The sequence below is a fragment of the Sorex fumeus genome, unplaced genomic scaffold, assembly GCF_029834395.1.
Source record: "Sorex fumeus unplaced genomic scaffold, SorFum_2.1 ptg000011l, whole genome shotgun sequence".
NCBI classification, from domain to species: Eukaryota; Metazoa; Chordata; class Mammalia; order Eulipotyphla; family Soricidae; genus Sorex; species Sorex fumeus.
Genome location: NW_026606068.1, coordinates 5,397,721 through 5,415,561, shown reverse-complemented (window position 1 = coordinate 5,415,561; position 17,841 = coordinate 5,397,721). Strand labels below are relative to the sequence as shown.

The 17,841-nt window shown below is 50.5% G+C and overlaps 1 protein-coding gene across 1 annotated transcript; it reads right to left on the bottom strand.

The window, feature by feature from the left end:
* Nucleotides 1-4,436: 4,436 nt before the first annotated feature.
* LZIC (leucine zipper and CTNNBIP1 domain containing) lies at nucleotides 4,437-17,667 on the bottom strand. Its single transcript, XM_056110995.1, has 7 exons — nucleotides 17,646-17,667; nucleotides 11,472-11,590; nucleotides 8,632-8,767; nucleotides 8,133-8,231; nucleotides 6,306-6,401; nucleotides 5,860-5,941; nucleotides 4,437-4,799 (listed from the first exon to the last, which is right to left on the bottom strand). The coding sequence occupies exons 2-7, from the start codon at nucleotides 11,570-11,572 to the stop codon at nucleotides 4,741-4,743; spliced, it is 573 nt and encodes a 190-aa protein (XP_055966970.1). The 5' UTR covers nucleotides 11,573-11,590; nucleotides 17,646-17,667; the 3' UTR covers nucleotides 4,437-4,740.
* Between the last annotated feature and the right edge of the window lie 174 nt (nucleotides 17,668-17,841).

Below are 17,841 nucleotides of genomic sequence, written 5' to 3'. Positions count from 1 at the left end.
AGAGCACAGCAGGTAGAGCATTTGCCTTGCACAAGGTCGACCTGGGTTCGATTCCTCCGCCCCTCTCAGAGAGCCTGGCAACCTACTGAGAGTATCTCACCTGCATGGCAAAGCCTCGCAAGCTACCCGTGATGTATTCAATATGCCAAAAACAGTAACGACAAGTCTCGCAATGGAGATGTTACTGGGTCTGCTTGAGCAAATCGATTCACAACGGGAGGACAGTGCTACAGTTAATTTTCTGGGATACAGAGACTGTATAGGAGGGAAGGGCCTTTATGGCACCAACCTCTTTGCTCCTGGGTACTGCATTTCTTCAGCACTGCCAGGGGTCACTCCAGAGCACAGCGCCAGAAAGAGATGCTGGGCGCCGCCAGGGGTGGTCCACCACCTTCTCCCGTGAAAAACACTGCTGATTTTCTTCATCGCTGAATCATGGGGAATGGGAATATTATTATGGCTAAAACCAAACAAATCCACAAATAGGTTCAGAGCAGAAACATCCACTACAGCAGAAAAAGGAGGAGGGAAGTAAGCATGAGCAGATGTACACACAAATAACACAATCCAAGCCAGGGAATAAAATTCAGTCAATACAAGGAAAGAAGTACTGATGATTCGTGTCACATTGTGGATTCACCTAGAAAATACTAAAGTACAAGAACAGAAGAACTAAACAAACTCATGAGCGTACACTTCAAAGGGTGAATCTGTACCCTCCAGACACGAAGTTTATATTAATAAAAAACAATGCACTTCGTGAAAGAGACACGAGAGGTCACAACGTGTGACTTCGTGAGTGTCAGATGTCCAGAGAGAAAGCAGGTTTCTGGTTTCTGGAGGCTCGGAGGAAAAGGGGGCGGGGAGCGAGGACCCAACGGGTCTGGGCTGTCTGGGGGGGGACTGAAATGGAATGAACTAGAATGTAGGATAACATTGGTTTGCCCTTCCTCCCTGGCCGCGGGGAGTTTGGGTTTGTCGACTGCTCCCCCAACCTGTCAATTACCTTTGTCTCCTGATCAGACTCTGCTGACTCCTAAATACTGTTTTCCTCCTCTCCTTAATGTCCTTTGCATGGTTAGTTACTTCAGAGCAATTACTTTTTGTATGGACACAGGAAGACAGTTAAAAAGACTGTCTTCTGTCTTTTGTCACTTGGGAGTTAACTGACTCCAGATAATATTACCTCCTGGATATCTGCTCTCTCCACGTAAGCCTCAGTTGCCCTTCCTTCCTAGATCCTCAAAAGCAGGGTCCCAATGAGGGACAGGATGGACCCAGGGCAAGGTGTGAGCTACCCTCGCATCGAAATGGGCCTGGCCAAAGTGCCATAATGCTTACGGTCTAAGTTAAGAGCGTAGTCATGGGCGAATTCTGTCATGATCCAAAAAGTAATGACTAGATTTGGACCCTGCTAGGGTTAAGAATGACTAATCCGGCCTGAGCACTGTAGTCTAAGCCTATGGTGAGCTGTCCCCAGGAGAGTCAAGCCTGAATGTGTCTATTACCGTGTCCATACAGAAAGGCAAATATGAGGAAGTAGAATTAAGATTTTAATTAAATGACCGATCTAAGGAGAGGAGAAACACACCTTCAGTGCTCTTTTGCCCTCGTGGGCTGCAGGTGGTTGGAAGGCTTATGATAAGCATGCCGGCTGTGCTTTCGGGGGCAGGCATGGTGAGAGGGGCTGGAGAGAGCCGAGAGAGTGGTGGGCTAGTGGCAGGAGAGCAAGAGACAGAATTGCGGGGGAGTTGGGGGGAGCGTTATGGAGTCAGAGGGTCGGAGAGCTGAGTTAGAGAGCTGCGAGGTGGAGAGAGCTGTTCAGAGTTTGGGAGGGACGAGAGATGGACTGAATGGCAACTGATCACCAACCAGCCTGGCCTTCCTTCTTCCTTCGTCCTCCCATTGCAACAGCCGTCCGGGGTGGGGAAGTGGTTCAGAGCACCGAAAGCGGGCGGCGAGAGAGAGCCACCTGGAGAGCCCGCAAACATCTGTTAATATGTGATCCCTCATAGTGTCACCCGAGGTAAGGAGCCGCCCCAGCTCCGCGCTGAGGTTTTCACACACCAGGAAATGGTGACACATCTGCCACATGCAGGTGACAAAGGCCGCTCGGGCATAGTGATGAGGCCCTGGGGTCCTTCCCTGGTACCACAAAAATAATCCAAGGGCTGGGAAATGGCCAACGGGCCAGAGTTCATACCCTGCACAGTGCTCCTCTGGGCTGAATCCCCGGCACAACACAGTCCCGTGAGCTCTGCTAGGAGTGGCCCCTGAGCACCAAGCTGTGAGTACATCCTGAGCACTGCCAGGTGTGTCTCCAAAACAAAAAGAAAAAAAAAATCCTAAGTGTAACGAAGTACACACTTTAAGATGGTGCTGGGGATCAAACCCAGAGCCTCATGGACAGGGCAAGTGCTCAGTCACACCCCACACCCGAGACAGTGAAATCTGCGGGGGAGGTTGGAGAAGATTATTCCTGGCGGTGCTCAGGGCTTACTCCTAACTTGGGCTCTGAGATCAGAGGTGACTCCTGGCAGGCTCAGGGGACTATAGCGGGTATGAGGGACAGAAACCGGGTTAGCCCATACAGTTGGGTAAAGGAAGCACCTTACCCGCGATACCATCTCCCTGACCCCTAAGATGGTGAGTTTTACGTCAGATGAATTTTTTAATTAAAAAAACATCAACAGGGGGCTGGAGAGCTAGCACAGCGGGGAGGGCGTTTGCCTTGCACGCGGCTGACCTGAGTTTAATTCCCAGCATCCCATATAGTCCCCTGAGCACCGCCAGGAGTAACTCCTGAATACAGAGCCAGGAGTAACCCCTGTGCATCGCCAGATGTGACCCGAAAAGCAAAAAAAAAAAAAAAAATCAACAACATGGGGATGGAGATAACGAACAGAGGGAGAGGGTAAGGCACTTGCCTTGCATGTGGCCAACCCAGGTTCAATCCCCGGCATCCATATGGTCCCAGGGGGACCGCCAGGAGTGATTCCTAAGTGCAGAGCCAGCAGGAGTCACCTGTGCATCGCCAGATGTGGCTAAAAAAAAAAAAATCAACAATAATGAAATGATCATAAAATCAAATTAGGGGTTGTTAAAATTATTTGGCCTTCCAACTCCACTTCAGAAAAAAGGGCAAATCACTCAGAATTCTACTGGGAATCTACCTTTGGAGTGAACATATGGCACCTCCCGACCACAGAGTTACCACCATGCTCCAGATGGTTCTGGCTCTTCTGGGTCAGTGCCCCCTCTCAGGAAGGACGGCCAGCTGAAAAGCAGGTCACATGCTTTCTCTTGGTCCCTCAAAACGTCAAAGACATCTGGGCCATCATAAACCAATATACAAAAGTTACCCACTGAAGGTTCCACGTTAAGACATAATGTGACTCTGGTCCCCGAGCTCTGTCCAGCCGGCGAGCACCAAGTAGAGTTACAGCCTCAAAGTGGCTGGAACAGTCTTTTTAACTGTTATAAAGGGCAAAGAAAATGCATCCTAAGCAATCCAGGAGAGTTTCTGAAGTGGTCAGAGCGTAAGAGACAGCTGTGACACACGTGCACAGGACAGATCCGTTCGGGTGGGCAGGAAGAGAGTGTAACAGAGGAGAGAGGCCTGTGCTCCCTTCTGATTTCATGTTTCTCCAAAAGGGAAGCAGACATGCTAGCTCTGTCTCCACCCGAGGGTCTCAGCTGCCAATCAATCACACTAGACCCCAGCGAAACAGAGCAGGTGGGGCTGCAGCGGGGCTGCCAGGCTGAACCCTCAGAGAGGCGATCAGCTGCATCTACTCCAGTGCTTCTGGCTGGCGCAAGGTCCCTAAATTGCAACTTTCTGCTGGGAAACGAAATTTTTATAAACAGAACTTGCACAATATGTATTTAAACAAAACCAAACCAAACCAAGCAAAAAGACAACCAGCACAGAAATAGGGCTGGAGAGAGGGACCAAGAGGCTGAGCTCCTGTTTCGCAGGCAGTAGGCTCGGGGCCGGCCCAGCTCCAGCCCCCAGCAAACGGCTGGAGGAAGACCCTGAGCACCGCCAAGCACAGCAAAACCCAAACCCCGGGACAAATGAAAAAACGCCAAACCAAATCCACCACAGCACAGAATAAAGAAGCGACGCTCATGGACGTCAGACGGAGTCCCCGTAGCGTCTGACCAGCTCTCGGAGGGTTTAAGGTTTTCTGTTATTTCCTTGTTTGCAACACAGAGACGACTGTTTTCCTTTTGGGCTTCAGAACCACACCAGGCAGCATACAGACCCTAGCCCTGGCTCAGTGCTGAGGGTGACCAGTGCTTGGGGGACTGGCTGGCGACAATAGAAGGCACGTGCTTTTCACCCCCGTCCTCTCTCTCCAGCCCATCATGAATCTGACATCTACAATCACTGAGACTATAAAATTCTAGGATACAGATGAGAGCTGTTAATATTGCTACATTATTTACTCCGCCAGGTGGGGATAAATTATCTGCAGGAAAGAAAAGAAAAAGAAAAAAAATATCACCCAACCCAAGGAGCCTTAAGATGAACAGGCAATAAGTGCTCTGTTCCCTCAGACAAACCAGAAGGCGCGAGGTGGCGGGCCCGGCAGAGAAGCGCACGGCTGGTCCCGGCACCTCCCCACGAATACACTGTGCGAATCTCTTCATGTTCTCCGCTGTGCCGCAAATCCCCCGAAGAAAAATGCCATTTGTGACAGAGATGTCATTAAGGTCCCAGGCTTCCACGCCATGTCATTTTTTGTTTTTTTCAACCTCAAAACTTGCCAAAGCGAGAACTTTGTCTCCAGAGCCTAAGGAGGAAGGCAGAGAAGAAAGAAAAGAGGCTTGTCATTTCTTGGCTGTCACGCCTGCAGGCAGACCACCATGCACACGTGAATGAGAATCGTGCCAGCGGCTCCCAGTGTGTTCTAAGCCTTCCCGCCTCCACCCCAGTCCTCCCACAGATAACTGCCACGCAGGCCTTACAGGTCACAGAAGCTCATCCTAACTGGAGATCTTAAAGAAAATGGAGGCTACTTTCATTTACCTTAGTAAATATAACACAATTTAAAATAAAGAGCACACATTAGGGTCTCTCAAAGAGGAATCGAAAGAGCTATGCTTGGAATATCACGATTCACTCAAATGAGAGATAGAATCCGGAGTTCTGATCTTCGTCAACGCTCAAGAATCAGGGACGCTGTCTCATTTGCCAAGGCATCAAAAATCAGATGGGCTGGACACGTAATGAGGTTTACAGACAAACCGCTAGTTTACAGACTAGAGCCATTACTGATTGGATTCCACGGGACGTCAAAAGATCACGTGGACGCCCACCTACAAAATGGTCAGACTTCTTTGTCAGGACCCTGAATGATCGGTTTGAGGCTCTGCATGTTCCTAGAACAAACAGATACCATTGGGTTACGCTAGCACGCAACCGGGATGAATGGAGACGTTACTGGCACCTGCTCGAGTAAATCGATGAATAACGGGGATTAAGTGATTAAGTGAAGTGATTTATTTATTTATTTATTTTGCTTTTTAGGTCACACCTGGCGATGCACAGGGGTTACTCCTGGCTCTGCACTCAGGAGTTAATCCTGGCGGTGCTCAGGGGACCATATGGGATGCTGGGAATCGAACCCGGGTCGGCCACGTGCAAGGCAAACGCCCTACCCGCTGTGCTATCTCTCCAGCTCCTAGGCTGCGTTATTTAAAAGCACTGGGAAATAAGGCCAATAACATGCGATTTATGAGTCTGAGTTCAGAGGCAAACACATTCACATTTGCTTCCCTCTAAACCCAAAACAAGGTGTCAGGGAGGGACAGTAACACACGCCTCGTGTTGAAAAACGCCAGAGCACTCACCAAGGTCAGTGGAGACTTTCTCGAACTGGCTGAGGATGGCGCCTGCGTTCGCGGACAAGAAGGCTTCATCATCTGCGGTCAGCTACAAAACAAAACAAAACAGCGCCGACTGACGCGGGCTCCAGGAGCCACAGGACACTCAGGAGCACACAAAAGTAGGCACAGAGCAAGAGGTTCTCGGCCACTCCTTGGTCTGTCCTTGGTCTGTGATCTCTGAGCACTTGGAAAAGGGTTAAGGCGCTAGCCTGGCACGTAGCCAGCTCTGTTTTGATAACTGGCCCCACAAATGGTCCCTGAGCAATGCTAGGAGTGAACCCTGAGCAGAGCTGAGAAGACCCCTACGCAGCGGTGGGTCTGTAACCCCTCCCCTCCGCCCCCCTCCCCCCCAGCTCTATACGGAATACTGCACACCTTTCCTCTATACCTAATCAATGAACTACTGGTACCTTTTCTCCCAGCTTTCTGAGCGCCGTCAGGATCTCCACTTTCTGCTGCGTGTACAGGTCTTTGTCCAGTTTCCCCACCATGAGGTCTCGATCCATCTATATAACGGATAAACGCAAAGCACCTGGCTAAAGACACACAGCCGAAAAGTTTCTTTTCAGACCCACTGAAAACTTCCTCTGGCTAATTACTATCAGAAGGAATTTATATAAACGACGGAGGCACGCATAACAGAAGTGTAAGTTCTAATAAATCTTGACGCCAGCCATCATCAACGTCTTCGAAATGAACTCGAATGAGAAAACGATGGGTCCCGGCTGCCTTTGAGAGGAAACGCCCTTTGCGAACTCATTCAGCTGCACCTGAGTATGATCCCCGGGATTAGGAAGGTAAATGGTATTAGGTCTCCCAGGGAAGGGGAATCTGGAGGCCAAAGAGACAGCAAACAATAACCTGCCCAAGAGGGAGCTCCACAAGCTCCCTGAACGCTTGAATCCGGCCAGTGTGACCTAAGCTCATGTTACTATCTCACTACTGAACTGCTACAGTGAATGACTTACTTATATCCCACTCTGTGAAAGTATCTCTGAGTATAACAGCTGCAGATGTTTGTTCTGTAAGGTTCTGTAGATGCATGAAACTCTTCAGACTTAAGTCCATACACATAAAGAAGCGCATGGGAAAGAATCGAGATAGCAGTGTCAACTCAAAACTCCAAAGGCAGCGGCTGGAGCCACAGCGCAGCGGGGAGGGCGTTTGCCTTGCATGCGGCTAACCCGGGTTCGATTCCCAGCATCCCATATGGTCCCCCGAGCACCGCCAGGAGTAACCTCTGTGCATCGCTGGGTGTGAGTCAAAAAGCAAAAAAACAAACCAACAGACAAAAAAACTCCAAAGGCAGGACTGGGCCTACAGTGCAGTGCGTGGGGCACCTGCCTTGCAAGTGGCCACCCAGACTCGCTCCCCTCTGCCACCCACAGCGTAAGTTCCACAGAGCCCTGCTCAAATAATCCCTGAGCACAGAGCGAGGAGTAAACGCTAAGCATTGTCAGGTGTGGCCGCCATAAACAAAAGCCAAACAATCATTCTGAATGGAAATGTGAACTCATAGAGTCAGAGATGTAAGGGCCAGCGGTGAGCCCACAGATGAAGTGCGTATCTCCAAGGTGAGGTTCAGGGTCCCAAGCTTGGCAGGGATTGGAGCCAGCTCAAAGGGATGGATTACACACAGGCTCAGTCCCTGGCACTGCCCTGTCTCCTGAGCAACACTGGGCATCCCTGGTGGCCCACACAGCCTTTAGGGAGGTCAATAGTAGATTGGACAGTTTATTTAAGTAAATGATTATTGGTGTTTTGGCCACACCTTGCGATGCTCAGGGCTTACTCCTGACAGTGCACTCAGGGTCATTCCTATGGTGCTCAGGGGACCATATGGGGTGCCAGGGAGAGAACCCAGGTCAGCTCTGTGCAGTGTAAGCGCCTCACCTGCGGTACTATCGCCCGGGTCCCACCAATAGACTTCTTTTTAAAGGGCAGCTTTATGGTTCCAGTAAGTCAAGCTAAAGGGACAGAGATTTCCCACCCGCACCCGCCTGCACTGGCAAACAGCCTCCCCGTTCGTTATAAATATCCCCACCCAGGGGGCACATTTACTGTGCCCGATGGAGCCTGCGCTGCTCAGTGACACTTAGGCTGCAGCTGGCGCCAGAGTTGAGCCCTGGCTCTTGGTGACCGATTTTCAAATTAAAACCCACAAATACCATAATCAGCAAATTTGGGAGCTGGAAAAAGGAACACTCAGCAATTAGATGAAGTTAAAGAAACTTTACCTCTGCCAACCTTGTCCGAAGCTGACCTGGTTGCTTCTTTGCAAACAATCTGATAACTTCTGGGGTTTGAAAGGCCTGGCTAATTGCCGCCTGGATAGCCTAGAAACGCAAGAAGGTGAAAGCTGACTGCAACGTCTGCTTACGGTTAGGTTGACCAGAACACTCTGGAACACCCGTTTATCTTATGTTAACACTGCTGGAAGTCTGTTAGCAAGACAACAATACAAGGATGCCTAATAACTACTGCTAGCCCTTCTTTGCTTTATCAAACACTGTTACTGTTTTGTTATTTCTATTCATGTCAGCAGAATCAGGATTTTACCCAGCAAAGACCTAGAAGCAATACTTTTTATCCATAAAACCCAAAATGTTATTCGCTTGTCCATAAATTGACACTCATCTGGAAGTTAATCACCACCCAAAATGCTCTGTTTCTATATTCAATAGATTCTAAGTAGTTAAGTACCCAGTGTCATCAAAATAATTAACTTATGCTTACTAGCTGCATTCCACTCAGTTCATCCACCAAAGTCATATTTCCCGACATGATTTTCTTCAGTGAATCATTAAATTCACTTAGTTGCTCCAGAGTTTCCTTTTTGGTTTCTTCATATTCATCTGTATCAAGTTCCTCTCTGAAAATACAATGAACATCATAACCAGATCAAAAGTTCCAAGTGAAAAGCTCTATTATTTATACATCAAGACTTTTTTTTTTTTTTGGCTTTTTGGGTCACATCTGGCGATGTACAGGGGTCACTCCTGGCTCTGCACTCAGGAATTATTCCTGGTGGTGCTCAGGGATGCTGGGAATCGAGCCAGGGTCGGCCGCATGTAAGGCAAACGCCCTACCTGCTGTGCTATCGCTCCAGCCCCCTACACTAAGACACTAGATACTCATATTAACACAAAGTGGGAAGGAGAGATAATACATAATCCTTGACACCACATATGGCTGGTCCTCTGATTGCACAGTCAAGACCCTCCAAAAATATCATTTACAAAAAATATTCTTGGGGGGAAAAGGCTGAAATATTAAAATACTAATGATGGGTATGTTCAAATATTAGCAGCAAAGACTTTTTCTTATAATATAGTTATTGAGGGTCTGGAGTGATAGCACAGCGGGTAGGGCATTTGCCTTGCACGTGGCCGACCCAGGTTCAATTCCCTGCATCCCATATGGTCTCCCTGAGCACTGCCAGGGGTAATTCCTGAGTGCAGAGCCAAGAGTAACCCCTGTGCGTTGCCAGCTGTGACCCAAAAAGAAAAAAAAATATAGAGAGTGTTATTGAAAATAACACTTTTTGTTTTTTGGGTCACACTCAATGATGTTCCAGGGTTACTCCTGGTTCTTCACTCAGGAATTACTCCTGGTGGTCCTTGGTGGGGGGTCCCTATCAGGTGCTGGGGATCGAACCCAGATCAGTTGCGTGCAAGGCTAATGCCCTACCCACTTTTCTATTGCTCCAGTTCCCAAATTAACGATTTTTCAAAATAGAAAATTGAATGTTTTTCTTTAATTAAGGTGAAGCACAGTTAATAAACCACATCTTTTTTTTTTTTTGCTTTTTGGCGATGCACAGGGGTTTTACTCCTGGCTCTGCACTCAGGAATTACCCCTGGCGGTGCTCAGGGGACCATAATGGGATGCTGGGAATCAAACCCGGTAAGCGCCCTACCGCTGTGCAATTGCTCCAGCCCCCACATCTTTTCTTTTAAATAGCATATAAATGGCATGTTCTGAGAAAGGGAAAGCCAAGTGACAATTCCCTTATCTTCAAGTTGCAGATATGGATAGTACTTATTTTGTAGCAATGTCTGTCACTGTCCTCCTGTTGTTCATCGATTTGCTCAAGCAGGCACCAGTAATGTCTCACGACAAATGGTGAGATTTGTTACTTTTTTTGGCATATCAAATACGTCACGGGTAAGTTTGCCAGGCTTTGCTGTGCGGGCGAGATACCGTCGGTAGCTTGTTGGGCTCTCCGAGAGGGGTGGAGGAATCGAACCCGGGTTGGCGACATGTAAGGCAAATGCCCTACCCGCTGTGCTATTGCTCCAGCCCTTTTATTTTATACTTTTATAAAATATTTGTGTGTTTTGTGAGCTTGTTATAATTATTGTTATTTTGGGGGTAGGGAGGTTTGGGCTACTCCTGCAGTGCTTAGGGGTGACTCCTGGCTCTGTACTCAGGGATCACTCCTGGCGGGCTCAGGGCACCATATGGGATGCCCCAGAGCCAACCCAAGTTGGCCACATGCAAGGCAAATACCCTCCTCGTTGTATTATCTCTCTAGCCCCTCCTTGTTATAATTATTTGCTGAGATATAGAAAGTGTTTGCATGTGACAGGTACTTGATCATATTACTATCCTCACCCATAGCTTGTGTCCACTGAGCTACAACAATACAGTACTTGTCACCTGTGTCAGAGGCTCCCCAACAATCCACTCATTAAACATTCACTGCAAATAATACCCCCACTCACTGGGTGTTAAGGCTTTGGCACCTTCTTTTGTTTGTTTTATTTATAACCTATTAAGGTTGTTAAAGAAAGGGAAATGGCTGGAGTGAGACCAGCAGTGAGACCAACCGGAGCGCACTCTGCAAGCAGGAGGCTGTGTCTGATGCCTACCAACAGGAGCAAAGGCTGTGCACTGAGGTGGGAGCAGCCCCCTGAATCACCAGCTGAGGGCTAGAAATGCACACATGAGGGCTGCGGAGAGCACTCGGCAGCAGAACACACGCCTCGACCAGATGAGGCCCCAGCTCAGTCCCCAGCTTCACAAGAGAGAACACACTTGGCCCCGACTCGGTTAAGGCTTGCTAGAAACCAAAGGTCAGATGCAGAGTTCTTTGAAGAACTGAAGACAAGGAAGGTGTGATCATGACATCATACTGAAGGAAATGGGGACTTGGGCAGGATTACTGAGGATTACGCCAGAGTTCAGACTCTCACTCCCCAGCCTTTAAGACTTTTTCTTTTTTTTTTTTGTGGGGGCGGGGGGTGGGTTGAGTCAGATCCGGCAATGCTCATGGGTTACTCCTGGCTCTGCACTCAGAAATTACTCCCGGTGGTGCCTGGGGGACCATATGGGATGCCGGGGATCGAACCCAGGTCGGCCACATGCCAGGAAAGCGCCCTCCCTGTGTACTATCGCTCCAGCCCCCGCCTTTGAGACCTCTGACCTGTCATGTGTTTATTTGTCCAACAGCCAAAGTGCTGTGACCAGCCTGGGGGAAGCCAGAGCCCAGTGGGGGCCTGCAGCGGAGCTGAGGGTCCCGCCACGGGGAGAAAAGCCCCTTCCGGCAAGGGAGCACATGGCCGCACGGCTACCTGCACTCCTCCAGATCCTGTAACTGCTGCATGAGTCGATCCAGCTGTTCTTCCAAATTCTGCTTTAACTTGCTTGTTTCGGTCTTTCCTCTGGAAGCCATTTTGATCTCTCAGTAGAGCTGCAAAAACCCAAGTACAATATATATTTGGTCATTTGAAATGATCCACGGACAGTAATCTGACAGGCCGTAAAAGGCCGGGGAGACAGGGAAAGGGTAGCGTGCGTGGCTGGCATGAACAGGGCCCCGAGGGTATACCTAGTCCTGACATCTCCTAAACACTGCTGGGTGTAGCCCTCAGGGCCCCAGCACCACCCAGGAGGCCAAAAAGCAAAACCAGACAAAAAAAAAAAATTAAAAATCAGCTAGTTATACTTTTTTTAACATTTTTTAAAATTTTTTTAATTTTTTTTTTTTTTTTTTTTGCTTTTTGGGTCATACCCGGTGATGCTCAGGGGTTACTCCTGGCTCATGCACTCAGGAATTGCTCTTGGCGGTGCTCAGGGGACCATATGGGATGCTGGGAATCGAACCCAGGTTGGCCATGTTGGCTGCGTGCAAGGCATACGCCCTACCCGCTGTGTTATTGCTCCAGTCCCAGCTAGTTATACTCTTACTAAGCTACAAAGTATGGGAAATCTTAGAAGTCTTCATTCTTGGTCTCCATATAAATGTGACAAAAATGTACATTTATAAACAGGTCAAATATGACTGAACTGGTCTATAGAAAGATCCATAATATCATTCTTTTCCTTTTCTTTTTTTTTCTATTTTATTTTTTTAGTTCTGGGGTCACATCTGGCGGTGCTCAGGATCACTCCTTGCAAGGCTTACCCACTGAACTATCTCTGCCATCCTGGTATGGATTCCTTCTGAAGAAATATGCTCATTTTTTCCTACTGGCTTGCCCTTCTCTGCTCTAAACTGCATAGAAATGAAGGCTTTGTCATCATATAGCAAATATTATCTCCTGGCTTTTTTTTTGGCAGGGGGAGGCCACACCCACCTGTGCTGAGGGCTTGTTCGAGTTTTACTCTAAGGAACCGAATCATCTTGGTGGCGATGGGGGACCATATGTGGTGCATATGTGATCACCATATGGGAGCCCCGGTCGGACACAGGCAAGACAAGCACCTTAACCCCTCTGCTATCTCTCCAACTCCTGACTTTTTCTTTTCATTTTTCTTTTTGCGTCACACCCACCTGTGTTCAGGGCCTATTCCTGGATCCTCACTGGGGGATTAGGGGACCACCCGAGATGCTGGGGATCAAACCCAGGTTGGCTGCATATAAGGCAGGGGTCTTACCTGCTATACTATCTCTCCAGCTCTCTAACAATTTTATTTCTGGTGTCTGTTATAGCAGATTATTATTGTTTTTTTTTGGGGGGGGGGCCATACCTGGTGGTGGTACTCCGGGGTTACTCCTGGCTCTGCACTCAGGGATCCCTTCTGGCAGACCCAGGGACCATATGGGCTGTTGGGGATAGAATGTTGGTTGGCTGTGTATAAGGCGAGCACCCTACTAGTTGTACTAGAATTCCAGTCTATAGATTATTATCTTTAAGGACCAATTCTATAGACCTTTCCCTTTAAGTCTTAAGTTGTAAAAGAACCCGGGTCAGACGCATGCAAGGTAAGCGCCTTCCCTGCTGTGATATGGCGCTGGTGCCCACGTGTTCTTGGTTTTGTAGTGTTGTGTCCCATGAGGGCACATCCTAAACATCTCGGATTTTTTTTATGATTTTATTTTGGCAACTTGCAGGCAGAGCCGGCCGCCTCTCCCGGTGATACTGGCCAACAATGTGGGCTAGACAGTTCAGTGCTCGGCCACATGGGGCCAGCACTGTGCCGGCCACTTGAGACAGCCTGTGGGGAAGCTCAGATCAGGTGCCAAGACCGATGTGGGGCCTCCAATGACAGACATGTGCCCCAGTCCCTTGGGGACTCCCGGCCCAAAAGAAGTTTTAAGGGGCTGGAGCTTTAGAGGGAAAAGGTGACTGCCTTGCAGGCAGTGGACCTCTGTTTAATCCCTGGTGCTGATGCTCTCCTAAGCACCGAGAAGGGTCACTTCTTGAGCCTCGAGCCAGTGGTGATCCGTGAGCACCAGCAGGTGAAGCTCCAAACAAAACAAAACAATTTCAACTTGGGGGCTGAGGGCCAGGCAGAGGCAGAATCGGACGGCTGGCTTGGCCTCATACGGAGTTCAATCCTGGCATGGCAATTTATGGTCCCCGGGGCAACAACCACCTGCAACCCAAGCGAGCACTGTGACCCGAGCCTGCATACCTGCTGAGCGTGACCAGTCACTGCCACGAAAAGAAGGGAAGGGTGAGCACCTGATTCAAAGTGTGACTGGAGATGAATGTGTAGAAAATAGCAGCCTTGAATAAGAATGTCCCTGGAACGGCCACTCTCCTGCGACACCCCTCTCCATGGAGAGTCCTTTTCCCTTTTTTGGGTGGTGTGGGAGCCACACCGGCAGTGCTCAGGGTTTACTCTGTACCCTGGACTCAGGGATCATTACTGGAGGGCCTTGGGGGACCACATGGGGTGCCAGGGATTAGAACAGGGTCAGCTGTATGCAAGGCAAGCATTTTAGCCACTATCTCTTCAGTCTGATTTTTTTTTTTTTAGCAGCTACACCCTGAAGTACTCAGGGGTCACACCTGGTGATGGTTGGGGGACAATGGGTGGTGCCAGGGTTCAAACTATTGTTCCATCCTCATGCAAAGAAAGTACCTTGGCCTCTGAAGTAACCCTGATTCAGATTTTTAGTTCTTTTTTAAAAGCACTATTCTGTTCACATAGGTCTCTAAGTGGCTACTGTCAGATACTGTTTTGGGGTTACTATTGGGAATAGTCTTCGTTATTGTAATTCTGGTTATTGCTAGTGTTGAGAAATGCTATTGATTTAATATTATTTGCATCCCCCCTTCAGAGACTATAAAACCCAGGTCCCGGAACCGCGCGGTCGCATTTGCGGCCGCGCGACATGTTATCAAGACATCTTTTTATGACATCTTATTATCTCATTCCTACTTAGGACAAACTTGCAGGTTATCGAATGTAGCCTGCCCACATGGCAGAGTCGGGCAAACTCCCCGTGGCGTCCCCAATATGCCAAACACCAGTAACAATGATGGGTCTCTTTCTCCTAAAGAGCCTTGGATATAATCTCAGGGCTAGGATGAAGGAGACGTTACTGGGGCCTGCTCGAGGCAATCGACGAATAACAGGATGATGAATGAATGAATGAATCCCCCTTAAATTAACACGAGGAGCTTTATGTTTCTAAGTTTGTTTGGGGGGAATAAGAGGGCACTGGGGATGCCTAGGGGCTACGCCCAGTTATTTGTTGAGAGTAATTCCCTCCAGGGCTCGGGCCAGGCACAGCTGGAGGTCAAAGTCTGACCTCTGTGGGCAAAGCCACGTTAGCCCTCTGCACTCTCTCCCCGCCTCCACTGATCGCTTTCAACGGCCAGAGAACAGCTCAAGGGTTGGAGCGCCTGCCTGGCAGACAGAGGCCCGAATTCTTCCTAGGTCCAGGGTCCTCCAGAGCCACCAAGTATGACCCTAGTGGCCCCTGATGACTGATTGAGAGGGTACCCCGCCCCAAATTTTTTTTTGTTTTGCTTTTTGGGTCACACCTGGCATTGCACAGGGGTTACTCCTGGCTTTACACTCAGGAATTATTCCTGGCAGTGCTCAGGGGATGGGGAGGGGGGACCATATGGGATGCTGGGAATTGAACCCGGGTCATCCGCGTGCAAGGCAAATGCCCTACCCGCTGTGCTATCGCTCCAGCCCCCCCCCCCCCCGCCCAAAATGTTATAGGTTTATCCCCAAAAACTAAACATCATCCTTCTCAGGAAACATGGTGTGCTTAGTATCAGCATTCACCACAACTTAACCCCCAGAGTAACTTATTAGGACATTTTAAAATTCAGGGTGCAGGGAGCGAACCCTAAAGCCAGGGCCTCCCACATGCGAAGGCCAAGTGCTCTGCCCCTGCGCCAACACCAACGCATCACATATTACGAGAACACTCGATACTGAACAGAAATATTCCTGATAGTCAAAACAGACTGAAATTCTATTTTCAGTTTTTTTGTGCCATACCTGGCAGTGCTCAGGGGTTACTACTGGCTCTGCACTCAGGAATTACTGCTGGCAGTGCTCAGGATACCACATTGGGTGGCAGGGATAAAAACTGAGTCGGCCACATGCAAGGCAAGTGCCCTACCCGCTCCAGCCCTATTTTTTTTTTCTTTTTGGTTTTCTGGCCACACTTGGTAATGCTCGGATGGTCCAGGATCTGCCATGGGCAAGGCAAGCCCCCAACCCCCTTGTACTACTGCCCCATAATGCCCTTCCATTTTTCTTGTTAAACAGGAGTGCTTGGGAGTCACCAGGGCTCTAAGAGTCGGCTCTCAAACCTGGAGCTTCAAGTATACAACACATATGCTTCAGCCCTTTGAGCTAGCAACCTAATACTTGCTTTTTTCCTCCAAAATTATGCTCTCCCAGACACACCTGAGGGGCTGGTGGCGGTAGGGAATTGCAGTATGGGCTCAAATCCAGGGCACTCAAGCAACTCACTCTCAGTCATCTACCCAGCTCTTGTCTAACCTTGGCTTAAATCATCCTAATCATCACTCCTATGTAAACACAGGTGTTGGGGCCGGACTAGACGGTCAGGATGAGCCCGCATAGACTGTCCTGCAAACGGGCAGGAACACAGGGACCCATGAAAATGGGCGAGACATGACTCATGCGTCCAGACTGGTTTGGATGAAGTTGAACATCTCTTTCTTTAAGCTGCCTTCAGCAAATAACCTAAATCTTAGTATAATGAAAGAGTCAGTCGTCTTCTTCTCACAGACCCAGCTCGGCCCCAGGCCCAGCTTGACCCCGGGTGCTTGAGGTTGTAATTTACATGCCAGAACATTTGGCTGTGCAGTTGCTTTCAGGAGGGTTGAAACTAGCAGGCTTAGGATACAATGAAACAATGTATGCCTGAATGCCACAATGTTCCTCCTTGGACTTCTGAACTTTGTTTAGAGGGGATAATAAAAGGAGATCTCAGGACTCTCTACCTTTGTCACTGGATCTGAGCCAATCCGGGCCCTCCGTGGAAAATAATTTCTCTCGTGTTCCTTGTCTCGGCACCTCCCACTGCAGGAATATTCTTACAACACACAGGCCAACTGCTCTATGCCCAAGGAGTAACAGTTACCTGCAGAGCCCAAGGAGCTGTCGTTCAGCACGTAAAGTGTCTCCTTGTGTGACTTATTCTCAGAGGGCAGCAGTTACTGTTTCTGGGGACTTAGCGGGGTTGTCCTACATGCCCAGCATTCCCTCTCCGCAGTCCTAAGGGCTGCGGGCTCCTGCAAGGGCCACGCCTGGTGGTGCCCAGGCCCAGCTCGGAGCGGCGTCGGGGGCAGCTGGTCCGCGACAGGTGCCTTCCCCGCGGCCGCACTCGCCCCTCCCGGGCACGGGACCCCGCAGGCCGGGCCCCGGGTTCCCTCTCTGCAGCCTCCCGGGACTTTCCCCTTCCTTTTCGGGCCACACCCCTCGGTTCCGGCGGCCCCCTGGGCTCTGTCCAGCCCCGCCCAGTCAGCTCTGGACCGTGCACGAGCCCCGCACGCAGGATCCAGAACCGGGCTCGGAGCCACGCGGGTGTCGTCCCCGAGCATCTCCCCAACAACAAAACAAACCACCGGTGCAATATACGAAAAGCCAACAGCCCAAGAACGCGTCCGCCCAATGCACTCGCTGGCCGCACTTAGCACTCGGGGGCGTTGGGGTGCAGCCTTGGGTACCGAGCATCAGTACCCGCAGTACCTGCTTCTGCGGGTGCAGAAGCAGGAAGGCGCTCACGCCTCACGGGGCCACACCCCGCGGGGCTCAGGGCTCGGTCCCGGGGGAGCCGAGGGGGCCCTGGACGCTGTCCAGCCCCGCCCGCCCGCTCTGGACCGTGCAGAGCCCGCACGCGGGGGCGTCACTCGCGCCCCCACGGGCCCCGCCCGAGCAAAGCCCTTTGCGGCCGCCGCGCACGGAGCTCGGGGCTCCCGCACGCGGCCCCCCGCCCGCAGAGCGCCGAGCCCCGCAGCCCCGATCGCGCCCGGCCCCGCCGCGCCCCCGCAGCGGGCAGCAGGGAGGGACCCGCCTACCTGAGGGCCCGCGGTCCGGCGGGGCCGCGCGCGGGGAGCACTTCCGGCGCCGAACCACTTCCGGCGCCCGCCAGCCAATGAGGGCGCGCGGCGGGTGCGCCCCCGGCCGGCGTCCGGGCTGCGCGCGCGCCCGCCAGCACTTGGGCCCGTGCGCCGCGCTGCCCCGGAGTAACCGCCCCTGGGGCGTCCGCGCGGG